At 29.8% G+C, this 13697-nt stretch overlaps 1 protein-coding gene across 2 annotated transcripts; it reads right to left on the bottom strand.

Annotated features, from left to right (window-relative positions):
• Nucleotides 1-1037: 1037 nt before the first annotated feature.
• LOC110669218 (protein ANTHESIS POMOTING FACTOR 1) lies at nucleotides 1038-7691 on the bottom strand. Of its 2 annotated transcripts, none has more exons than XM_021830749.2 (11): nucleotides 7673-7691; nucleotides 7523-7642; nucleotides 7149-7249; nucleotides 6877-6986; nucleotides 6685-6751; nucleotides 6121-6220; nucleotides 5581-5697; nucleotides 5345-5482; nucleotides 5065-5146; nucleotides 3730-3779; nucleotides 1038-1378 (listed from the first exon to the last, which is right to left on the bottom strand). In XM_021830749.2, the coding sequence occupies exons 2-11, from the start codon at nucleotides 7598-7600 to the stop codon at nucleotides 1205-1207; spliced, it is 1017 nt and encodes a 338-aa protein (XP_021686441.1). In that variant the 5' UTR covers nucleotides 7601-7642; nucleotides 7673-7691; the 3' UTR covers nucleotides 1038-1204. The 2 variants fall into 2 exon arrangements, with proteins under 2 accessions (XP_021686441.1, XP_057996924.1); XM_058140941.1 differs by having other exon boundaries at nucleotides 5441-5482.
• Nucleotides 7692-13697: the final 6006 nt, after the last annotated feature.

The following is a 13697-nucleotide window of genomic DNA, read 5'->3' as shown; positions in this document are numbered from 1 at the left end:
AAACTTAATAATATAAGGGATCTATTTAACTATTAAACCTATGTTAAGAGATTAATTTAGACCTTCACCCTTAAAAATAAATGATATATTTATTTATAATTGTATCATTTGGCAATGTCCTCAATTCAAAATTAATTAAAAATAAATCACATATCATTAATATTAATGTTAGTAATATACCTGCATAAAAGGATTTTATTAAGAAAAATTTACTATTTGGTCTTTAAATTTTGACTGATACTATAACTTGATTCCGTATCTTAGAAATTGAACGATTTAATCTCACTTATATTTTTGTCAAAATCAGACACCCTTTTTTCCAATATTATCATTAGTTTAGATGAAAAGACAAATACAACATTTATTAATCAAGAGAAATTTATTATTTGACCTATAGAGTTTAACCGATATTACGATTTGATCCCTATATTTTAAAAATTGAACGATTTAGTCCTCATAAATATAGGGACGACGTTATAATATCAATCAAAACCAATGGCCAAAAAGTAAATTTCTCTTAATTGAATAAACACTATAATTATCTTTTCACTAAACAGATAGCAATATTGGACAGAATGACCTCTTGACGGAAGAATAAGTGAGAGACTAAATCTTTCAATTTCTAAAATATAAGAACTAAATTATAATATCAATCAAAACCAAAGGACTAAATAATAAATTACCCTTTCACCAATTAGCTTACAAATGATGTGGTAGACTGCTTAAAAATTTCTCTTTTGCTATTCAGGTCTACACTTTTTATTCTTTTTTCTATTCAGATCAATGGCCAACAATTTCCCTGCAAGAACCAAAAGTTGAAAAGCTTCAAAAACGGTCGCAGCCATCATAGAACACACTTCCATCTAAATCAGCTAATCATAGTTCAGTTGCATTAAAATAACAATTTAGAAAAAAAAGAAAAAAAGGAACTACCATTTTGCCAAAGAAAAAAAAGGAACTACCATTTTGCCATTTCTCCATGGATATTAGTATACATTAAGCTCAACACAACAATTCAATGAGCAATTGTTCAAGTGTTGAAAATGAAGATCACAAATATTTATTAAAATAAAACCATAATATTACAAAATTGAGGCCAATTCAAGCTCACACCAAAATTGTGGCCCTATAATGGTAAATAATGTTTATGGTAATTACTATCCATTGCAGATAATTTAAACAGGCAAGAAAGACCTGGTTTTCATCATTGAGAAATATGCTCGACCCCTTCATTTTCCATGGATCGAGGCTCTGCAGCTGATTTTGAATTATTTGGTATCCAAAACGTAAGAACTGAGGATGCAGCAACAAACATGGCCCGGCGAGGTGCCCATTTCAAGCACGATGAGACACCTATGTGACTGTTCCAGAATGCAACCTGCAAAATAGACCATATTGGTGATTATTATTAGCATTGGTATCATTGATTCCATTGATGAAACTTGTATTTGGAGTATGTTTGGCATGATGTAATTAAGAGAAATTATTTTATGATCTCTTTAATAATAGTCAAAATGGTAATAGCGTGAATATAGACTATAGAACAATAAAAAAGAATGTGAATTATACTAGAAGGATTAGATCTTTAAAAGTAAAGGAAGCACTTAAGAGAATGAAAGTAGATAAAGAAAGCCTGTGGACTCGATAGAATACCAATTGTAGTGTGGAAGTGTTTGAGAGATATGGGAGTGGCATGGTTAACTAAATTATTTAATAAGATTCTAAACTCAAAGAAAATGTCTGATGAATGGAGGAGGAGTATTTTAGTACATATTTTTAAAAATAAGGGAGATATACAGAGTTGCTCAAACTATAGGTGAATTAAACTCATGAGCCATACTATAAAGTTGTGTGAGAGAGTTGTGGAGCACCGACTACGTCATGATACTTCTATCTCTCTCAATCAATTTGGCTTCATGCCCGGTCATTCAACTATGGAAGCGATCTTTCTCATTAGAAACTTGATGGAGAAATATAGAGATGTGAAGAAAGATCTACACATGGTTTTTATTGATTTGGAGAAGGCTTATGATAGTGTTCCAAGAGATGTCTTATGGAATGTGTTAGAACAAAAGAGGGTATCTATTAAGTACATACAAGTGTTGAAAGATATGTATGAAGGAGCAACTACTATTGTGCGCACAATGGGAGGAGACACAAGAGATTTTCCGATCTCAATTGGATTACACCAAGGATCAGCTACAAGCCCTTACCTTTTTACATTAGTTTTAGATGAATTGACAAAACATATATAGGAGAGTATTCATTGGTACATAATGTTTGCGGATGATATTGTTCTGATAGATGAGACGCGAGAAAGAGTCAATAGAAAGCTATAGCTTTGGATAAGTATTCTAGAGTCAAAGGGCTTTAAGTTAAGTAGAACGAAGACAGAATACATGCATTGCAAGTTCAGTGAAGGCCAAACTGGTGATAGGGAATAAGTTAGTTTGGATGGAGTGGTACTGTCCCAAAGTAATCACTTTAAATATCTCGGCTCAGTCTTTCAAGTAGATGGGGGATGTGAGGAGGATGTTAGTCATAGGATTAAAGCCGGATGGTTGAAGTGGAGACGTGCCACGGGAATTTTATGTGATCGCAAGATTCCCAATAAGTTGAAAGGAAAATTTTACCGTATAGCTATACGACCGGTTATGTCATATGGTAGTGAGTGTTGGGCACTAAAAGAGTCGTATGCGTCTAAAATAAGAGTTGCAGAGATGAGAATGTTAAGGTGGATGAGTGGCCATGCTAGACTAGATAAAGTCCGTAATGAGAATATTAGAGAAAAGGTAGGAGTGGTGCTAATTGAGAATAAGTTGAGAGAAGGGAGATTGAGGTGGTTTGGTCATGTGAAGCGTAGACATACGGAGGCTCCAGTTAGACAAGTAGAGCACATTAGGTTAGAGGATAGAAAGAAAAAAAAGGGGTAGACCTAAATTGACTTGGAAGAGAGTAGTACAACATGACCTAGAAACATTACACATTTCTGAGGATTTAACCCAAAATCGTGTAGAGTGGAGAAAACGAATCTATATAGCCGACCCCAAATTTTTAGAATAAACGCTTAATTGAGTTGAGTTGAGTTGTACATTTCATTACATTCGATTACACCCTACAAAACAAGTAAATAAAAGTCTGGATTCATCAATGGGCATAAAAAACATGTGATAATAACTTAAAACTTATAGAAAAAAGGTTTGAACGTAAAAAATGAAGAAATCATATGGTACAACCTAAGATGAAAAAAGACATTAAAGATTGGGAAGGAAGGATTAAATGAAGAAGAATTGAATGTCAGCCGGACATAAATCTGCTGTTGGATCTAGATAGGTAATAAGTTATAGATCATAGCACTATTACTCTCTCAGATGCGGAGGTGAATGTAGAACCCTTCAGCACTAGGAAAAGGTCCTCTGCTTACTTAAAGATGGCGGGTGCTCGTGTGGCCAGATGCTAATTTCTTAAAAGCAATTAATCAGAACAATATAGTACTCGGTGCAGAAATATTTTTCCCTCCCTAACACGAGGACACAAGTATCCAAAAAAACCAATGGTGGTTTAAATCTTTTGCATATTTCATATATATTTTTTTTTTCAAAGAAAGGAGATGCAATGCCTATTGCATAGCCACATTCTTCTTTTCTTCTTAGTAAACAACAAAGATTAAGACATGGTTGCCCCATAGAATTGAATGTTAAAAAAAGAAAATAATGACATAATTGTTACCTCATTTCTCATGTTGATATTCCAGGCATGCAAGGTTCCATCTCCTGAGCCTACAATAAAGAATACATGAATGGACTGTTAAAGTTGCATCTGAATAGAACATTTTTCAGACAGACAAAAAGCATACACCAGTTCATTACATGCTAAAACCATCATGAGTTTTCTATTTATTAATCAATAAGAAGATAAAAGATTACATAGCAACTATTTTAATGTGTGATTAGCATGAGCTAATTAAAATTAGTCTCAAAACTTATACTCAAGAATGCTTAAAACAATAAAACCACCAAGTACACAGACACATAGCATTCAAACTATTAATGGTCATGAATTAGAACTTCAGCAAGGTTGATCACTAGACAGACTATCTGCTAAGTTCTGCCACTTTAAACTTGTGCTTTATAGCATGCAAGAAATGTTAGATTTGTACGAGGCACTATCAGATTTTAAAATAAGACTTCGAAACTTATGACCTCTCTTGGCAGCTCCCTCGTTGCAAAAACAAAATAAATGATTATTGTACTTCATTAGAGGGGGAGCACTCAAGTAGAATATCTCATCAAGATCAGGAAAACAAAAAGGAATATCTCATATGTAGCAGCTTTTAGAGACGTATCAGGGCAAGTTAATAAGCAGCCCAATCTATTTGTTACTCCTGTCCTACCTTTGAACTTCAGAAATTCTTAATAACAAAATGGATCATGGTCAGAACAGTATTACATACATTTGCACACCCACAACCATCTCATCTCAAGCAATGATATCTAAGTAGCTTCAGCATCTTATTATGTGAACTGTGAACACTTAACTAATGAAATAAGCATAACTCAACTCAACTCAACTTCCAAAAATTTATTAGGGTAATGAAATAAGCATAATATAAAAAAAATAATAATATCATGTATTGTTTAATTCTCATTTGAAAACAATGTCATGCATATTAATCCACAATTGGAGTTAACACATGGGCATTGTTGTATTTTAGTTTTTAAATATACAACTTTTCTTAAGCATGCCTCAAATTTATTCCCTAAAGCAACAACACAATTCAAATCTTCCATGATCACCATCATGTGCTGTAATAGTGTAAGTTGACCACCAAAAAACAGCAAAAAGATTTTCTAATTATGATCAACTTCAAAGCAGAGAAGGTTAGGCAAACCATAGTAGGGCTGCAGGGGACAGCAAATGAACCATAAATAGAACCACTAGTTTAATTTTTTAACTTTTAATTTTTCATAGGTATAATATAAATGAAATAAAAATGGACAAATATTTTGAATATTAACTAGAGCAGCATTTTTATTTCAGGTGAATTGAATAAGAATTGGATACCTGATACCACATACTGGCCATCAGGAGTAAAAGTTGCCTCTATAGTAGTATTTGGAGATGGTTCCAAACTGAAACCACATCGCTGCACAAGGGAAAGTTTTACACTAATCACTTGAAGCATGAAATTATGCATCAACAGTGCAGACTCACTCAGAACCAGTCTACAAGACATTAGATAGGCTTAAACACGCTCATACAAAAACTTATAATAATTACATTAAAAAAAAACCCACTACATTTAGGAACCCCAAAACTCAGCTACCTAACACTAGGAACTAACCTTCTCTCCTCCATATGCATCAAGAACATAAATATTATTACTTGTGGTTGTCAAAAGCATTGATTTGCCATCATTGCTGAATTTAATATCACAAACCTCAGCTGTGTCTCCACCAACTAAAAAGGTGTCAAAGGGACCCTACAATCAGAGTTATAAGTCAAACTCAGAACATTAATAAATAATAATGTGAAATTTCAATAATGAGAAATTTAAGTCAGTGCTTTATAGGGAAAAACCTTGTCATATGAACGTGAATCAAACAATTTAATCGCACCCCCTTCCATTGCCACAGCAAAGACAAGACCTTGTTGGTCATATGCAACTGTAGGTCTACCACGTAGGCGCAAAATTCCCTGAAAACTATAACAGTAAGCATAAATCACAATCATGTACAATCACAGGCCACGGCTACTGAAGATAGATATAGTGGCATGCATCTTCTCAAGCACTATTGATAATGCATCCCATTTGAAACAACTGTACATATGAAACAGGGCCAGACCCTTAAAAATATTGGGGCCAAAGATAAATTTTTGGTAGGAATACCAAAAATGTTTATATTATTAGCGTTGTATGAAATTTTCCAAATTTTGGACTGGCCATAGTTATATTTTCAAAAACTCCATGCAAAATATATGGGGAAAAACATAAATTTTCAAAGTTGGGTTGTTGGGGTGTGTTGGTGGGAAGCCAAGGCCCCTCCAACCTTATAGGAAGTTTGGCTCCAGCTTTGAAAGAAGATAACATGCAAACTTCATGACAAATTAGAAACCAACCTGGCAAGCGTTTACACGAAGATCCCATATTCTGACGCTGTGGTCAAGGGAACCAGACATGAAACTGTCATTGATCGGAGACATGCAAAGGGAAACAACTCTACAACAGCAAAAGTAATGAAAATGGTTAACATTGCAATCTAGAAAAAATTAAAAATAAAAAGCAGCAATCTTTAACGGCATGTCACAGGTGTTGAGATTATGAGGAAAGAAAAAGCGGAGAAAACCTCCAAACTATCCTAATGATGCCAAGCCAATACCCATAAGTACATAAAATAAGATAAACTGTAAGAAATAGCTCAAATGACCATTTCTCATTACAACACACACCAATATGTCCCAACAATCTGGAGACGTCATATAAAACCCAACTTTTGAAACGAACTTCAAAAATTGAGATCAAGTTGAGGGAAAAAAAAAATCTACAAACAACACTTATCCCAAAAGAAATTCACTTTGCTACCTATATCTACAGCATATGTATTACATATACATTCTTCATACATGATCCTCATAACTTCCATAAGTTACTAATAAAGTACCAATAAGCAATGTAAGCCAAACCTCTCCTTATGCCCTTTGAAGTAGCGAAGACACCTATTATCATACATTGATAGATATCGTAAGGATTCTGCATGGAGGGGGAAAAAGTTTATATTTACAACAGTTCCCGTATTCAATATCAGAATAAAATCTATACTATGAACTGAGATAAGAGAACCACTTAATGATTTGAACAAAAAAAAAAAAACTCACCTCCATTAGAATCCAAATTGTATTTAGAGGAACAAATAACAGAGCTAGGGTGGTGGGTAAAACAAATGCGGTCAGCACCATGTTTCTTGTGATAAGTTGTCTTGAGCAACCTGAATTGCATGAACATAAATGAGTATTTTCTTTTCTTTTCTTCTTTAAACTTAAATTTAATCATAATACCAAATCAAGAAACATAATCAAAGACATCAAAAATCTCCTTAAAAGCACAATTATGCATAGGTACCACAAATGTAGAGTGAAATAAAACTCACTTAGCACTTGCAATGTCATAAAGCCGAACAGAATCATCCTCACTCGCCGTGACCAACAAATCGTCTTTTCGATGAAAATCAACAGAATTTATTTTCCCACCCTGAATACAAATCCCAAATATGAAAATATCCAAATATCTTTCCACTACACAAAACGAACAAAGTTCTTTTTTTCCTTTGAATTACTCGATTGAAGCTTCTCAATCTAAAGTCTAATCGACAAATAACTACAATTCTTAAGCGAAATTTCTTTCATTACATTGAAATTGAAGTTCAATTTGATATTAGAGGAATCCAATTCAAATTCCAAAATCTACAACACCAAGTCTTTTCGGTGAACGTTGATAGAGTGCAAAGAGGAAAAAGAAGCTTACAAAATCTGAGAAAACGGCTCCAATAGACATGCTGCGAACTGTATCGTCATCCAACTCAGTGAGTGACGTCGTCGCCATTTGTGGATTTTTCAGATTTGTGTGTGTATGTGTGTGTGTGTGTGTGTGAGAGAGAGAGAGAGAGAGAGAGAGAGAGAGAGAGAGAGAAGAAGAAGAAGGAGGAGGAGGAGAGTTCTAGTCCAGGTCCACCTCTGGACCTCTGGTGACTGAAACGACGTCGTTACAATTGCATTTCAAGTTCGGGCCTTGCCCACTACCGACAGAGACCATTTTTGCCCGTTAAAACCAAACGACCAGTCGTTCGGTTACAGCCTCACGGCTCCGGCGAACTGGTAAAAGTAAAACGTAAAAAAATTATAGGATTAAATAATAATTTAATCTCTAAAACATATATATATATATATATTTAACAAACTAGTCCATCAATATAAAGTTTATATTCAAGTATTTGTAAATAATAAATAATTACAATTAAATAAAAAATATAATTAAATAATATAAATAATTATACGATTAAAATAAATAATTAATTATTTAAATATAAAGCACTAAAAATTATACTTTTCTATATTTTAAATAATATACTTTTCCAAATGGTTCAAAATAATTAATAAATAATATATTTTTAAAATTTAAAATTTTTTATTGCAATCTATGACTTTACTAAAAAATAGTTTTATTTATAGGATATTTTACAATGGCTAACAATTATTAAAAAATTAACATATTTTTTCAATCAAATTATATAGAAAAATTATTTCTATGCAATTTAATGTACAATATACAATTATACGTGATTATACATAATTGTTTTAAATTATAATCCATTTATAAATTATAAATATTTTCAAGAAAATTATATATAATTTAATGGACAATTTTTTAAAATAAATATAAAAAAAAATATTAAGTTTGAAAAGCCAAATTATTTTTTAAATAAAAATATTATTTTAAATACTATTAAAAAATTAATTTAAAAAAATTATTTTATTATTATAATATTATTATAATTAAAATTTATTAAATTTAATTTTAAATTATTTTTAATAATTTTTAATTAATATATTTAAAAATATAACTTTTCCAATATTAATTCCAACAATAACAGTAACTAACTAGGTCATATCTCCACAACTTTTTTAGCTCTTACACTAATTGTAACATCAAATTTAATAAACTCACTAAATAACTTTAATAAACCCAAAATGATAAACTCAAATTTTTTAATAGTTTGGGCGTAAAGTTTATAAACCCCATGCCCATCTTATATATGGAACGAGATGTAAAACTCTAATTGAAAAAATGTTAAATCATATGATATTTTTATATTTTAAAATTTTTAAGTAATCCTAATATTTGAAATAATTTAAGAAAATTATTTAAAATTTTATTATTTTAATAATTACATGTATTTGCCTATTATGTGATAAAAAAAAAAAATCAAACTCTGAATATAAATATAGACTATCAAAATTTTAATTTTCAAAGAAAATCAAAAGATTATAATTAAAAGATCAATAGATAGATAACTTATGCATTTTTTGTAATTTTATTGAGAAGTTTTGGTTTAGCAATTTAATATTTAAACTATTTAATTTATGCATATATATCATTCAGTCAAATTTTAGTATCTAATGCGTGTTTAATTTGATTTATAAATCAATCAAATTTATTTATCTATAAAAAATTATAAATAAAATAGTGTTTGGTTTAATTTATAAAATAATAATTAAAAAAGGCTGCTTAAAATAATAATGTACCTAACTATTTTAAAAAATCACTTTTTTTTTTGTTATTTTGACATACTAAATTACTTTTAAGCACCTATTAATAAAAAAAATTGGGCCCCATTTGATTTATAAATAATTAACTTATGGATGGAAATAATGAGAATCAGTGTTTTAATTTTTTTTTTAATTTTTATTCCCACAAATTAGAGAATTTGATTCTCACAATTAAGGGAATCTCTCTTTCCCTTTTTCCAATATGATAAATAAAAACACATAAATGACAATGATTATTTTGTTAAAATTAAAATGCTCAATTTCACCCATGTATTTATTGGGATCTTTCAATTTTTTATATTTTCATATTATTAATTAAAAAATTAAAATAATATTTTGTATTTTCATATAATCAATTAAAATAAAAAATTTAAATTATAATTATAATAATAAAAATATCATTTTTATATTTCCATGTAATTAATTAAAAATAATAAATTGAAATTAAAATAATTAAAATAAAAATATAAATAATATTTTAAATTTCATTTAATTACTTTTTATATATAAGAATTAAATACCTTAAAAAAATCTGATTTCAATTCTGTAATGAAACAAACATAAATGAATATTCACCATTCAATTTCCAATTATGCTCGACTTCAATTATAATACTAATTTTTATTTCAATGTGCAAATTAAAAGGGTTTATTTTGTTTAACTGTTAGATATAGTTGATAATTATAACTGATAGTCTTTTTTGTTAGTTAATCGCTGATAATAACTAATTTAGATTAACTTGTCACACTTTACCCCTCTGTAAGGTATAACATGATCCCATAGTATATCTAATGAATTATCGAACTTTGCCTACCGATAATCCATTAAATACATTACAAGAGATTTTAAACCGATTTCTATTCCTTTTTAAAGTGGTGGGTAATTTTGAACAGGTATTAAAAACATTTAATTAAAGTTAAGTCATAATCAAAAGAGTGCCGTATATAATTTGAGAAAATAGTTCTTAAAAAAACCCGTGAAAACACTCATAATATACAATTTAAATCCCAACTCCAATATTCTCGTCTCAATTCATTCTCAATTCAATATCATTTCAAGCAATGCATAAAAAAAATATATTTCACTAAATAATATAAGAGGTTTATATTACAACATTTATGCAAATCAAACGTAAATTACAAAATTCTTTTTTTTATACAGCTGCTCAAGTCTAATGCACTTACATATAGTGACATATACATCAAAATAAAAATATACAATGATATAATCTATATACCCAGTAAATATCCAAAATACTGATCACTTCAGTCCCAAGCAGCTATCGCTGCGACAGCAATAAGAAGCTATCGCTGAGCCAAAGACTCAGTGGTGCACAACTTAAAGAAAATAATAATTTACACAATATTCAATCACAATTTTTCCAAAGTAAATCAATTCGAATATTAACACATATAAAATCATACTTTATTTCTAAAGCCATAAAATTTCTTAAATAAATCAAATTTCTTTCCATGAATCACAAAACAATTTATTTTGAAAGGTCACTCAGCTTAATCATGACATCAATATCAAATTCATCTTAATAGCCAAAGGCTAATGAGGAATACCAATGCTAGCTAGCACAAATATATGAGTACTCATTTAATTCGTCCTCAACTGGCACACACTTCAATACTTCAACCAGAGAGGGAATATAAAACCAATTTGTCCACTAAGCAAGCTAGTGAGGAATTGAATTATATAATCATGACAATTGTGGTTTCAACTATTTTAACAATTTTCCAACCCTCAATTGATCCATCAATTCACATTCAAATAATTTCCCATAATTTGAGCTAATACACAAAATTAAGGCCATAAATTCATTTTATAACTTTTTCAATTTAAAATTCAATTCAAAAATAAAAAGAAATTTAGTTGTTGTGCACAAATCTCAATTGAGTCGCCTATTGACCTTAACTCACTTTTTCCTTATTTTTCCCAGTGTCTCCTTCTATTGAAACACACAGTTCAAAGTGTTTCAATACTCATTCAATTTATTTCTAACTAATAATTTCAATAATTAAATTTTATACACATAATTTATCCATTAAAAGATATAAACTTTTGGGTTCTTTCTAATTGTTGTATTTATTTGTACTATTCACTTCACTATTAAAGTAAAAAATGTTGATTTTTTTCATCTTTAATAGGTATGTTAGTTCTAATTATACATATATACCACATTTTAGAGTACAATTTTGTTGGCATTGATTATCAATTGAAATTCCAAACTCCATAGTGAATTTCCAAAATTTTAGTTGTGGGTCATTTGATTCTACTGTTCCATTTGACCTTCTATAGTGAAAATATGGCTAACTTTCATTCATTAAAGTTGTTCCTTACTATCTTAGCTTTAATTTTATTTTTAAATCACTCAATTTGAAGTTTTATAGCTCAAGTTATGACCATTTAACCATAACTGGCCGAATTGGCCAAATTCTAGATTTCTGGGCAATTTTAGGGTTCTGACAGTTTTGGTGACCCAAATTTTGTTGGCAATTTGATTTGGTTATGGTTAGAATTTGGGATTGTGTTCTTCATGAAAGTTGTTCTACTATGTCCTAACTTTCCAATAGTATAAAAATCAGGTAATTTGGACATTTTTACACCAAGTTATGATAATTTGAATATGTACTATTCATACGGTCAGTTTTACCCAATGACAAGGTACCTATTCCGTATTTAACCAATTTTTAGACCAACTTGTGATCAATTTTAGGGCAAGGTTTCTACATAAAAATTGTTGCTTTGAGTCTAAATTTTCATCTCCAATTGGCCTCACACTAATTGGAGTAACAGAATTTCAGTTATACTCATTTAAGTGGAACAAGGTCAATTTATCCAGAATTGGACATTACCACCTTCACAACTTCAATTCATTCCACTCACTCAATCATACTCATAACCATACCAATTGACTAATTTAAGCATCAATTAGGTCAATTGTGTATCAATTCACCAAAATTCCCAATTCCTACCAAACCCTAATTCATCAAGAACCCTAATTTTCTAATTTGCATAATTCATGAATTTCAAGTGTACAATGCATATCTACATACTCAATTGAGTTCACATACACATTTAATTTCATAATTTTTCATCAAATCTAACATCTTCCTAGGCTGGCCGAATTTATCCAAGCTCCCTAACATGTCATTTTTGTTTCAATTTTACCAAAACTCACTCAATTTAAATGGCTAATTATGAATTGAAAGAGAGGAAGAGAGGGATTTCACTAACCTTTTGTTTTGAATTTCCAATTCTTCAACTCTTCAATTTTTTCCTTCTATTTATTGCTCCAGCCTTCTTTTCAATACTCAAAATCAAGGTTTAATTTAAGAAACTAAGGGATTAGTAGCTAAATTTAAGATTTATTCAAGCTCAAAATGAGCTTTAATGGAGGATTTATGAGAAAGGAAGAGAGAGAGAGGGTGACGGCAAGGATAGGGATGAAGAATACCAAATTTTTTCATTTTAATTTATATTATTTCCTTTATACAATTATCCATAAACAATGATTTAATTAAATAATATTAAATTTGTTTTATTATATCATGCTTACTCAACTTGATGATGTCATAAACCTTGTTTAAATTTTCTTTTATCTTTTTACATACACACCTCTTCATTTCTAATAGATTTTTCATAAATTTAATTTCCTACATTTTAATGGTTCTTCAGGCCATGAGTCACCTCTAAGGGTGAATTGACCAAATTGTCCCTTACCAGTCTGATCCGTTTTTCCAATAGTATTTAATTGTTTCCGAAACTTTGGTTCAAAATTTTAAACTAGTTCTCTATTATTTTCTGTGGTTTTCACATTATCATTAGCTTCGCAATAATTCTTAAACCTAGGGTGCTATAAGGTCCCACTCGAAAGTAAAACAACGACTGAGCTCGCAGTCACTTCCCGGTTCGGCCCCGGCTCATTTAACCCTTTATGTATTGTTTTATTTATTTCAAATTTTCCTTCATACAGTTGTTATTAATTTTCATTCATGGCTTTTTTAAAAGACTTAAATATAGTTTTACATATCCTAACTGTCCGGGTAGATACTGGTAATCGGAACAGTGGAATGCACAGAACTACTGAACATAGAGTGTTACATAACTATTTAGTAAAACTTTGTTAGTGTGTAAAATGATTAATAAGGGGTTATGTGTATATGTATAAAATTAAAATAAATATATAATTATTAATTTATTATATCATATCATTTACTTCATTATTCAAATAAATATATGACATTGTTTACTATATAATATTTATTTTATTATTAAAATAAATAAATAAAAATTAAATAATATAAAAATATATGAATAATATACATTCCTAACAATATAGAAACATACTACAAGAGAGAATAAAG

Source organism: Hevea brasiliensis, chromosome 18, assembly GCF_030052815.1.
Source record: "Hevea brasiliensis isolate MT/VB/25A 57/8 chromosome 18, ASM3005281v1, whole genome shotgun sequence".
NCBI lineage: Eukaryota > Viridiplantae > Streptophyta > Magnoliopsida > Malpighiales > Euphorbiaceae > Hevea > Hevea brasiliensis.
The sequence above is the reverse complement of the archived record's forward strand: the minus strand, read 5'-3'. Positions and strand labels throughout refer to the sequence as shown.